The 12,638-nt window shown below is 41.0% G+C and overlaps 1 protein-coding gene across 1 annotated transcript; it reads right to left on the bottom strand.

Moving 5' to 3' along the window:
- Window positions 1-3,274: 3,274 nt before the first annotated feature.
- Window positions 3,275-7,852, bottom strand: Fam237a (family with sequence similarity 237 member A). The gene is made up of 2 exons (XM_013113682.3): window positions 7,438-7,852; window positions 3,275-3,906 (listed from the first exon to the last, which is right to left on the bottom strand). Exons 1-2 carry the CDS (start codon window positions 7,850-7,852, stop codon window positions 3,773-3,775), a joined length of 549 nt encoding a protein of 182 aa, XP_012969136.1. The 3' UTR covers window positions 3,275-3,772.
- Window positions 7,853-12,638: the final 4,786 nt, after the last annotated feature.

Raw genomic sequence — 12,638 nt, forward strand, 5'->3', positions numbered from 1 at the left:
CATCATTGCCTTGTGCCAGAGGACCTGGCAGACCTGTATGGGATCTGATGTGTGATATATATATATATATATATGTATATATATATATATGATGAGTCCTGTTTCTGATGGTTTCCTGTAATTGTAAAAACAATGAGATTAATTCTGTGTCATCAGGAACAAATTCTGCAGTCTCAATGTGCAAGACAACTCTCTCTGCATACTGAGAATCCGTGACTATATTGAGAGGCTCTGTAAAGTCTTTAAGTACCATGAGAATGGCATATAACTCTGCCTTTTGTACAGAGTTGTAAGGGCTTTGAACTACTTTACTTATATTTCCTGATTTATGCCCTGCCTTACCTGATTTGTTGCATCCGTGTAGAAGGTAAGAACTCCACAAATAGGTGTTTGCCTCATGATACTCGGAAGAATCCAAATTGTTTTCTTTATGAATTTGATTCTCTCTGTTTTGGGATAGTTGTTACTAATAGTTCCCAAAAAGTCACTGCAAGCTATTTGCCAATACTCATTATCCTTCCATAAGGAGGAAATTTCCTCATTAGTTAAAGGTACAATAATTTCAGCTGGATCTTTCCCAGTCAGTTGACAAAGCCTTAACTTACCTGGTGGGAGTGCAAACTTGTACAGCCACTTTGGAAATCAGTATGGCGGTTCCTCAGAAAAAATGGGAATCAGTCTACCTCAAGATCCAGCAATTCCACACTTAGACATATACCCAAAGGATGCACATTCATACCACAAGGATATCTGTTCAACTATGTTCATAGCAGCATTATTTGTAATAGGCAGAACCTGGAAGCAACCTAGATGCTCCTCACCTGAAGAATGGATAAAGAAAATGTGGTACATTTACACAATTGAGTAATACTCAGCAGAAAAACAAAAAATGGCATCTTGAAATTTGCAGGCAAGTAGATGAAACTAAACAAAACCATCTTGAGTGAGGTAACCCAGACACAGAAAGAAAAACATGGAATATACTCACTCATAAGTGGATATTAGATATAGAACAAAGGATAGCCAGCCAACAATCCACAACCCCAGAGAAGCTAGGAAACAAGGAGGACCCTATGAGAGACATACATGAACCCCCCAAGAAGGCGACAGGGACAAGGTAGGTTTTCTGAGTAAATTGGGAGCGTGGGAGGAAGGGAAGGGAGGTAAAAGAGAGGAGAAAGGGAGGGGGAAGGAGAACGTGAGGGATCAGGAAGGTTGAGTTGGGGGAAGAACAGAGAAGGAGAGCTTGGAAAGAGATACCTTAATAGAGGGAGCTGTTATGGGCTTAACGAGAAACCTGACACCTGGGAAATCTCCAGGAATCCACAAGGATGACCGCAACTAAGAACCTAAGCAATAGAGGAGAGACTACCTTAAATGTCATCATAGAGCCTTCATCCAGTAACTGATGGAAGCAGAAGCAGAGATTCACAGCTAAGCACTAAGCTGAACTTCTGGAATCCAGTTGTAGAGAGGGAGGAGTGTCCAGACTGACATCTGGGGAACCAGCATAAGACAGAACCAGGACCCCTGAACATGGGTGTCAGTTGGGGGGCCCGGGAAGTCTATGGGGCCACTGGCAGTGGAACCAGTCTTTATCCCTTGTGCATGAACTGACTTTGGGAGCCCATTCCCTATTGAGGGATACTCTCCCAGCCTAGATACACAGGGGATGGCCTAGGTCCTGTCCCAAATGATGTTACAGACTTTTATGATCCCCCATGGAAGGCCTCACCTTCCCTGAAGAGTGGATGGGGTGGTGGGATAGGGGGTTGGTGGGGGCAATGGAAGGATGGGACGGAAAGGGAATTGGGATTGGTATGTAAAATAAGATCATTTTTAATTTAAATAAAAATTAATTAAAAAGGAAAAAATAATAAGCATTTTCCTTCATGAATCATCCCAGAGTCTTCCTTACAAACTGGAGAAGCACATGCCACAACTTAGGTCCACAGTTTATAGCTGTCATTGCCTGTTTTGTACAGGCTGTCAAAAGACTATTCTGTGACACCTGAAAGTTGTATGGATTCAAATTTCAATGTCCACATTAGCAACTCTGCTGTTTTGAACACTGAGCTGCAATCCTGCTGTTTTGAACACCAGTTGCTGTTTCCTCCAGTTCTGCCTAGATAGATGCCTTTACAGCAAAAGGCCCACAGAACCAGTAACCCTCATGTCCTGACACTTAATGAAAAAGAAACATCAATCTCACTTAGGGTTTCTGTTGCTATGAAGAGACACCATGGCCATGGCAACTCTTGTGAAGGAAAGCATTCATATGTGTTGGCTTATAGTTTCAGAGGTTTAGTTCATTATCATCGTGGTGGAAAGCATGATGGTGTGCAGGCAGACATGATACCATGATGAGGAAGGAACAGAAGGCAGGGCCCTTCTCCAAGAGTCATGTTCCTTCGGTAGTTTTTAAGAGGTAATGGTCTTTTCAAAACATTTTAACAAATTTGATGAAACACCTTAGAGAAAACAGGATAGATGCAAAGAATGAGCCTGTGTATAAACGTAGTCAGAGTGATAGCTTTTTTGTTTGTTTGTTTTTTTACGAGACAGGGTTTCTCTGTATTGTTTTGGAGGCTGTCTGTCCAGCCTGGCCTCGAACTCACAGAGATCCGCCTGCTTCTGCCTCCTGAGTGCTAGTGGTAGCTTTTTAATGTTCCCATTCCCCCAGTCAACCAAAACCTAAGGCTATAGCATCTCCCCTGCCACCCACCACCATGGCATCTCCCCTACCACCACAACCAGCTGATTGCATCCCATGATGTTAGGGCCCAGCTAATCCTCCGATGAAACTGCATCTGCTGATAAACTTAGACAACTTCTCTAGCATGAGGAGTGCCCCCAATCTGTAACACTTTACCTGAGGCTGATCTGAAATTCAAACTCTTTGTGAAGCACGTGTTTTAAGAGAAACATTACAAATATGGAAATAATATGAGATAAAAATAGTGTCACGTCTAGGGCTCACATGCAGTAGTTAGTGGGGCTTCTCTGTGACAGACCTCATTCAGGCCGATCATTTTCAGAGGAAAAAGTACTGGCAGGTTCTTCTTATATCACATTCACTTTCATTTTAGTTTGCTTTTCAGTGCCAAGTGTAACCACTTATAGCACTTTAATATTTAATCAAACAGCAAATACATAATTGAAAGATAATTACGCTATCTTATTAGAGTTTGGACACAGTTTGTGCTAATATTGAAGACTTAAATGAAGAGAATCCAATAACACCAGTTGGGAGCCAAAGCTTTTATTAATTTTGTTTTCATTGGATGAATGTTTTATTCCCCATGGTTTCTTCTTCATTCCATATTCAAAACTATTCTCTGAGACAAGGGTGAGAATCACAGACCATCAGTGATACCATCCATGCATACAGTCCTTTCACACTAATTTTATAAGCAATACTGTGGCTAATTACTGGTGATGCATGTAGCTTATGGAAGCTAAATGTATGGCCCTCTAGTGCATCAGCAATGCCAGGTCTCCCGAGGCAAATTATCAAATAACTCTAAAGAACCAAAGCCCTCATCCCCAAGTCATCTTTGAAGTTCTTTAGTTACTGTAGACAGTGGGTTGGTCAGATGGTAATCACGGTATGAACACAGCGGTTAACAATCAGGAAACTGAAAACACGCACTCTTAGAGAACTGGCATGATATTCACCTATGGACATTTACTTCACTTCAAATACACAAATGATTGATGGGAAAATACTCTTTTTTTTATTCCAAGGCTCGAGTTAGCTCTGAAGGTAGCTTTATTTTCTCTTTCCTGGCAGCTTCACTTTTCCAGTGAACCTAGAGCCCCGCTGGTGCATGTGCATGTTTATCAGATCTTCAATCAATTCTTTCTTCTTCAAGAAAGGGGTTCTTAGGAGTTGAGAATATGCATCTGAAAGTACAGAAAAGGAACTTCATAAGGTCACTAAATTACACTTACTTTAGTTGTTATTAAAAGAAAAAAATTGATGTTTTTGCTACTCCAATTTCACAATTCTGCATATAGTTATAACAAGTATGTAAACTCGTATTTTCAGTGTTTTCTGTCCTGTGGATTTTACTAATATAGCCTAAGTTAAATAAATTACTATCACCTATAATATTTGTCAATTAAAATAGTATATTATTTTTAAATTTTAAAGAGTCATTATATCATGTTTAATATAGAGACATAAAGCATTTCAAGCCTTCAATAACACAACCTTTCAGAGATAGTGTTGTCTTCATTCAGTGCTTACTTTGTGATTTCTTTAACTCTTATCCTATTGTGGACATTTGGATTATCTCCATGTTTTTTGATAAAGAATATTGGAATGGAGAGTTTTGTCCCACACCATTGGTTACACCTTGAGACACTTCCTGACAATCAAGGTACGGATGACTACTTGTTGGGTATGTGGCTGAGGAAACTTCCTAGAGTAAAGCAGATAACTGAACATTTATGGATCTATTCATGTTGCTGAAGCAGTGTTTTCTGTGTTTAGTGTTTAAAAATAAGAACTATGAACATTTACTAGACACCTATCACAAACATCATCAGATTATAAATCTAAAATTTAAATGTTCTCATCACAACCCCTCCCAAAAAAGTCACAACTGTTCCAGAACATACAAACTGTCAGCCCCAGGAATGCATGCAGATTATTCCCCACCCCCATCATCCTTAGTGCCAAAACCAAATCTGCTGAAGAAAGAGGGTATCATTTTTACAAAGATACTACTATGCCTCAAAATCTATTTATCTCCAGAGAAATCTTCACATCCTTATGAGTGAACCTGAAGTCTGCTATTTCAGCTTTGGCAATTATCAGTGTACTATCCTAAATAAGTCTCTCGCTCTTGCCCTCCCCCTCTATCTTGCTCTCCCTCTTCCTCTCTCTACCCCTCCCTCTCATGTCCTCCCTCTTGCTACCCCTTCTTTCTGAATCTCCCACTCTCTATTCCCTTCTCTTCTCCCGTTTCTCCCTGCTCTCCTTCTCTCTCCCCTCTTCCCCTCACTTTCCATCTCTTCTCTTCCTCTTGACCCCCCCTTTCCAGAGTCATACCCCATCAGAAGTTAGAGGTTAAAGATATATATCGTATTTCGAACTTCCTTAAGGTGAATGTATTAGTCAGTATCCAATTATTATTAGTTAGCGTCTTTCTAGATTAAAAGTAATCTTTGGAATCTTTACTCGTAACGTCATATTCAGCTCTCAGAATTTTTAGAGTTCTCATTTCTGGCTTCTTCTGTCCCTGCGTATCATTGTTATGAACAATCATGGTGTCCGGGTCACTATTCAGCTCGGTCACCTGTTCTTGGGGTAAAGCTTTTCCAGTGTCTCCAGAATTAGTAAGGGCTTTTCATAGACTCACAGAACATTCAAATCCAGAGAACACAGAGAGACTTTGAGATCCATCTAATTCTTGCCATATCCTCCTTTTTTCTAATGAAAAGAATAAGAACTAAATATCTATTTCATGTCTCTTGTTTTTGGATTTGTTGATGCAATATTAACAAAGGTGATATACTACAAACAGTATCTCATGGATCACATATTTTAGCAAAACACAATTCATAGGAAGATTTCATAAATGGATGTAAAGTAAATTGTTGTAAAGGCATAAGAACAAGAACCCTTTTGTATACTAGATATTTAGTAATTTTAGCTGCAGTCTTCTGCCCTAATGTGATGATTTCCCTAAGAACTATGGAAACAAACACCTTTCTGCCCCCACCTTCATTCCAACTTCATAGCACTCCATCCCCAGGAACAAAAGCAAAATTCACTAGAGGTACATCCAGAGCCCGCTTGAACCACTAGAGATTGAATGAAGCTTCTTGAAAGGAAATCACAGTGTTCCTGTGACTATTTAACTTTCAACATGTATCTCCTTGACCCAAGACCCCATCCTACTGTGATTAGATCAACCAAATGGAAAATCTCATTTCCTGATCTTCAAACAATTGCTTGTGCAAAACATTAAAATAACCTTAATAAAAGGAGCTCTTTGCAGATCAAATTCTCCTAAAATTTGTAGATAAGCTGAGTCCATTTCATCTCTCGGATGAAGAGCAGAAAATGACTTCCAGAGCTGAAGTTTTAGAGGCATTGTTTTTTTCATGCTCGGCTGAACACAATAATATTTCCTTCGTGTTTTTTGTAGACATTTGTCATAATTACAGAAAGTGAAGGTGGGATTTGAAAACACAATGTTGACATGAGTGGAGCAGCTAACTCTGATGGGAATAGATGAAGCCTTACACCACCATCAGGGGGCTTCAGAAAAAGAAAATATAGGGTCCTTAATAATTAATGCTGATGCCTGGGCAGCTTTGGCTAAAGGTGTTTTTAAAATACTGGTAATCAACCTTTAAAGATGGCCATCATCTGTTTTTACTTCAGTAGCATATCTGCCAAGAGCACATTTCATCTGAAAAGTAAAACTGGAGGAAGTTATTGCTACACCTACTTATATAAATAGTAGGAGAGAATTGTCTGGCTTCTTAGCTCAGTGACTCATGAAGGATTTTTAGTTACCGAGGTTAAAACAAACTACGCAATTTAGAAGCACCCTGTAAAATCTTAGGAGAAGGTGGCTGTGGCACTGTTATTGACAGTTGTTTCTTCAACTGAGCCATTTTAGAGATATAAAACAATACTCACAATTAAATATTCCCCAATAAAGCTCAGTTATGCCTTGATTTTCACAAGTGCACAAATAATTCTAACTACCCCTAAACAGCCCTTGCTATAGATTTGGAATTTACTGATAGAAAGGACACCCAAGAAGGAAGGAAAACTGTATGGTTAAGGCTCTGGTGTTTCTTAACTTACAGGGGCTCACTCTCTCACACTCTAATTTTTATATGTAGCATTTCTTCTAGACCTCTAGAGAAGGCTATATTTGAATTAGTATATGGTATTCACTGCAGTGAAAAAGTCCCCCAACTTTCAAGAAGCTACCTTATTAAAAAGTAATTACTTAGTGGAAGTTAATGGCTTATTTGTGATTCATCCAAACATCAACAAGGAATAAATATAGATTTGTTGATATTTTCGCTCTTAACATCACCAGTTAAGTATCTCTCAAGATGCTCCTTCATTTGCATGAAAGTTATGTTTTTGTTTTCACTTTAAAAAGGGCAAGAATTCCCATGCTACAAATATTTCCCTATCCCCAGTTCCTATTCATATCTTACTATTTCCACACCAAGGAAACATCAAGTTATATTCAAGTTAGCAATAAGTGATAAATGACAGTCTTCGTTTTGGGGCAAGACTTTACATTGCAATTGCTAGTCTGTCATTTGAACTCTTTTGACATCCACCCCTTTAAAGGACTATATATGATAAAGTCTTCTTCTAGGGTCACTCCCCCTTTCCTCATACATTAGCAGGTCACACTTGATAGACAAATTCAACAGGCCAGAGCCATGCACCTTGTGTAATCCCAGAATGCATCACTGTTGAGCTTTTCTCTTCTTTCTTTCCCTCTCCAGCCAATTCCCTCCTTCCTAAGCCATGGTTCCTGGAAAGGACACAGTCTACATAGATGTCCCAGAAGAGTTGGGCCAGATCCCAAAACAGTGCCCCATGCTTCAAGTTCTCAGATGACTTCAGGTAGATCATAAAATCCCAAAAGCCAGAAACAGTGTTAGAAACACGAGGCTTCCGCATTTCCAAGAGGAGCATTGAGGAGGACTCCCAGCACTGGGGATCAGCTTGGTTAAGAGTCAACAGGTCTGTCTGGCTGTGACAGAGCAAAGGAGACACACAGCACATTCCCACAATGAGCAGGGAGCAGATGAGACTCAAGGGGCAGTGGATCCCTCTTCTGATCCCAGGATCAGCCATGGTCCTGCAACTGTACACATGCAAACACATCAGTCCAGGCTTGTTTTCTACTCCATAAGAGAAATGAGTGTTCCCTTGAGAATCTCAGTCCAGGAGAAGAACCATACCACCATTACTAATTAGGAAGAGACTTACCCTTCTCAAGTCACAGGCCTTGTTCTCTCTAGATGACCCATTCCCAATTCAGGTTGTATACAACCAAGACAACTAGGCTAAGAATTCCCAAGTTGTGTTCCTTGTGAGATAAATGGTTAAGTGAAACTGTTTACCCCGGAATGTAGCTTAGAAGAATACTACATGAAAATTAAAATTCTGCCACATTACTTTATCTTAAAACTAGCCTTTTAAACACAAAACTCCACTACAGTTAAGAATTTTATATTTTTGTCCTTGTATGCTTTTGTGTTCATAGTAGCGTTTAATTATTAAAAGTGTTAGACTTATAATTCATTATAATAGAAATAAATTCACAATTGCTGCTTAACTTCTGGATAAGTGTACTTTGAAACTGGAGGACAAAGTAAAACTGATAAACACTTTGCAAGTCTAGATGCTATGCAATCCTGATATGACTTTAATAAGGAAAATGCTTTGCAATCTCTCTCTGCCTAAAATGAATCTCAAGGATTTAAAGGAAAGTGGTTTGTCTCTCCCTCAACTTTCTTAGCTCTCAATGTCTATTGTAATAAAATCATCTGAACAATCACATGTCACCTCTAACTGGCTCTTGTTTTTCCACTTCAGACAAGTGCAATGAGAAATTACAACCTTGAGATTATAGAAATCATAATTTCTCCCAAATTAAGTAAACCAGTTATTCCCCAAGTATACAAAATGTTAAGCAATTCATCATAAAGAAAGCAATACAGGAGGGACACACACACTGCTTACTTCCCTATTCCAATTAGTAACTATAACATCAGTAGGCAGGCTCTTTCTTTTCTGTTCAACAGTCAGACATACGGAGACACTGCTAAAGAAATATTTCAGAACCTGTGTTTGAACATACCAACTCTGGAAGGATCATGTTTGAAATAGCGGATCACTCAAAAAATAGTTTTATATCATTTGCATATTAGCTTTACTTGGTAAGATTGCATTTAATGAACTGAAATATCAAAGTCGCACCCAAAGGTTTTCGTTTTTTTCAAGTGTTGCAGCTTTGAGAGCCTCCAGAAGTTTTTGGCAGAGGGGGTGCTGTCCAGGGTGCTGACGTTAACATGGTCTGGGACTCGCGGGGGCTTGCGCTAATCTAGCTGATAAAGACTCTTCAGAAGGGGTCTCCATTTAGGCGGGTTTCCTAAGTAGGAGTCCTCTTGTTCACCCCGTTGAGAGCCCCAGTGCTGGCGAGTTTGGGCAAGGCATCTGCTCTCACTACTTCATCTTCCCAGGCAAAGCGTCAGGGTCAGGGGCTCGGCCCCCACTCACCTCCTTGCTCTGTGCCTCTGCTGTGGGTCTGTAGCGCTGCTCCGCGCTCACCTGCGTTGTCGGGATCCCTCGAGTGCGCAGAGAGGACGCAGTCAGGCTGCTCCCTAAGCAGGTGACCGTCCCCAGCTTCCGCGCCCTGAATGCCAGTGTGCCGCTTCTTAAGCAGTGGGAGTGTTCCGCTACGTCAAAGGACCTGCAAACTGCCACTGCCTCTCGCCCCCAAGTCCCGGTTCCCTTTTACAGAACTCTCCTTCCTCCTCCCTTCAGAGATGTTTGGAGTTCGAAACCTGGGGGGCTAGCTGCAGGCCCCCTCCCTAACCCGAGCCTACACCCACCTTTTTTTTGTGTGTGTGTCCTGTCTCCCAGGACCCACCTACCTGGAAAGTCACAGTGCTGTAAAGTTGGGGCTCAGCTTGATGCCTATCTGGGAGATAGTGGAGGCCCCCAACCAGGCTTCTCACTAGTGCCTTGACTGAGTTTCAAAGGGTTTGAGGGAAGGACTGCATGAGATCTTGGGATCGGGAGAAGAAACATGCACAAATTCCAGCCAGACTGTGGATTTCTCATACTCCACTGAGGTCCTGGACTGGAAGTATGGGAGGCTATGAACTTCTCTTCCTTGATCCAAGCTTGAGAGTCCTTACTGTTTTTAGCCTGGACTCCTGGGGGCATCCTTATTTCCCCCATCTAATTTATCCCCAGAATCCCTGCTCTCCAAAAAGAAACAGCAGCTTAGATGGATTTCCTTCTGCTTTGCCCTTCAGTTAATCAAGACCTTAATCCCAAAATGAAGTTCATCACTTCTCTAGGGCTTTGCTGGGCATGGGTGCCCACTTTAACAGAAATATTCCCAGCTAAGGGCCCTCAGATGTAGAGCCTTCCTTCCCACATCTTTCCTAAAAGTCCCCTGGCATGCCAAAACACTCTTATACTCTCTATTACCTGAAGGCTTTTGTGCCAACTTGACAGTATCCATGGTTACCTGGGGGCCTTACGGTGAGGTTTTTTGAAGCCTCAGAAAATCAGCCTCCTCCGGAGGTAAAATTAAGAAGAGCTCTGAAGAAGTCCAGAGGGGCTCTGAGTTTTTCCTTCTCTCAGCTGGACCGAATGTGCTTCAGTTTCTGTCTTTAAATTGGGCAGGCAATGCCTGCTTCTGTTTGCCTCCAAGTGAGTGTGGAGACGAGACCACATGCAAGGTCTTGCTTTCTGGATTTCAAGGATCCCACTTACTTTTAGACAGTCTTACCAGAAAAGTGAACATTTAGCGCTGCCTGTGAACAGATATAGAGAGATCCCATGGAGTCTAGCAAAGGGATCAGGCTCCTGCTATTTTTATTGTACTAGGCACAAGATGTTTTGGTGAACTGGATAGGAAAGCAAGTAAAAGACAGAGGTTAAAGTTAACACCAAGTTGGGGACTGGCTAGTAGAGGTTCGGAATTACCACTGGCTTAGAGGAAACATTTTGAAGAACAGATTTAGGAAAGTGTGGGGTTGGGTCTTGCATATATTAACGGTGAGTTGAGTGACACCCAATGTTAATCCTATGTAGGCAGAGACAGAGCAACTACAGAAAACATGTGAGGTGGCTAAGAAGCCTGGAGTTTGGATTTCATCAGATGGAGGCAATTGTTTAAACCATCAAAAACTGTGAAAAGTGGGTGAAGAGTAATAGCCTTAGGGGGAAAAAACCTTGGATAATGTCAATGGTTAAAATGACTGGGAAACAAAGAGCTTAGAAGAATCAGAACCATGTGTGGAATACTTGGGATCTGATAAAAGATTTTCACCAATTAGGAAGAAGTCAGTTGAATCACACAGATTCAGTAAAGGATACCATAAAATGAAGGAAAAGGAAGTTTCCCCTGGATCTAAGAAAATAGAAAGTCATTGATGAGAATATTAAGAGCAAATTCATCTCAGGGTCAGTGGAGTTGTGGTAGGCAGAGACAGGAATGGAAAATTAGGAACTGATGATAGCACCTGAGCCCTTCCCTATAGAAGAGAGAGAGAGAGAGAGAGAGAGAGAGAGAGAGAGAGAGAGAGAGAGAGAGAGAGAGAGAGAAGAGGATTAGAGTTTGGTCATATTCACAGCTGGGATAGAGAACCCAATAGAGAAGCAGGAAAGTGTGATTTTAAAATGTCAGAAGCAAGAAGCAAAAGGGTAAGAGAAAAAAGGAGTCCACACCTACAAGAAAGGTGGCCAGCTTGTCTTCTGAAACAGGAAATGAGAAAGGGTGCCTATGGACATGGATGCCATGGCTAGTAAGTATGGAGGGGAGAAGCAGCTGAAGAAGATGATAACTGATTGTCTCAATTTTCCTACTGAAGGTCAAAATAAGTCAAATGTTAGGCAGAGAGTCCAGATAGAGTAGCAAAGCTTTGGAGCAGCCATTGTAGGCAAGAGCAGGAAGAAGGACTGGGAGAAAAGACAGAGGTTAAGAATCAAAAGTAAAGACTCAGCTAATGCATGTGACCATGACTTTATAGTATATTACATCATACGCCGAATAGCTCTTATGAGGCAGAACAACAATTATTCTATAGATCCCAATTGCCTGGGTTTGATCTGTGTGTCTTTTGCTTGCCATAGCTCACCGATTCTTAAAAAAACTTTTTTGTAGCCGGGCATTGGTGGCGCACGCCTTTAATCCCAGCACTTGGGAGGCAGAGGCAGACGGATCTCTGTGAGTTCGAGGCCAGCCTGGTCTACAGAGCCAGTTCCAGGACAGCCTCCAAAACAACACAAGGAAATCCTGTCTCGAAAAACAAAAACAAAAAAACAAAAAAAAATTTTGTACGCTTAACATACTTGAGATCAGGCTGTATCTGTCAACTGACAGCACTCGGGCAATTAGATTTGCAGCACTTTTTTACTTTAAAAATAGCAAGGTGTCTATAATTGATGGTATCTTTGAACTGATGCCATGCTGTAAGAGATGTGATTAATCCCTATGATGAGACCATCCTCTTGTTTACAAAATGGACAAAAGTCTCCTTTATGGTTTCCTGAGCATAGAATGAAACTGCACACAGAAAACAGTTGGGAAGATGCTATATGTGGTAACAATTGTGACAAATATTTGGATTTTTCTGGTTCTCCCGAGGCATTCAATTGACTAGAACAAAATAGAATGGCCATTATGACATGAAATATGTCTTAAAATTTGGGGGGTAAGACACTAAAGAGTAATAAAGATACAAGGGACTCAGGCATGCAAGCAGGTTAGAAACAAAGAGGCAGGGTAAAGAGAAAAGACTGAGAAAATGAAGACATCTGGGGGTTTCACTGACGTGAGACAAGAGAAGAGAAGATATTGACAATCAGGTATAGAGAGATTAGAGACTCTGGCTAGGAA

The sequence above is a fragment of the Mesocricetus auratus genome, unplaced genomic scaffold (assembly GCF_017639785.1).
Source record: "Mesocricetus auratus isolate SY011 unplaced genomic scaffold, BCM_Maur_2.0 Super-Scaffold_100010, whole genome shotgun sequence".
Lineage (NCBI taxonomy): Eukaryota > Metazoa > Chordata > Mammalia > Rodentia > Cricetidae > Mesocricetus > Mesocricetus auratus.

Coding starts and splice junctions, on each gene's coding strand:
- Fam237a (XM_013113682.3), bottom strand. CDS start 7,852: ATGGCTGATCCTGGGATCAGAAGAGGGATCCACTGCCCCTTGAGTCTC. Junction 3,907..7,437: donor GCATTCTGGGATTACACAAG/GTGCATGGCTCT, acceptor CTGTACTTTCAG/ATGCATATTCTCAACTCCTA.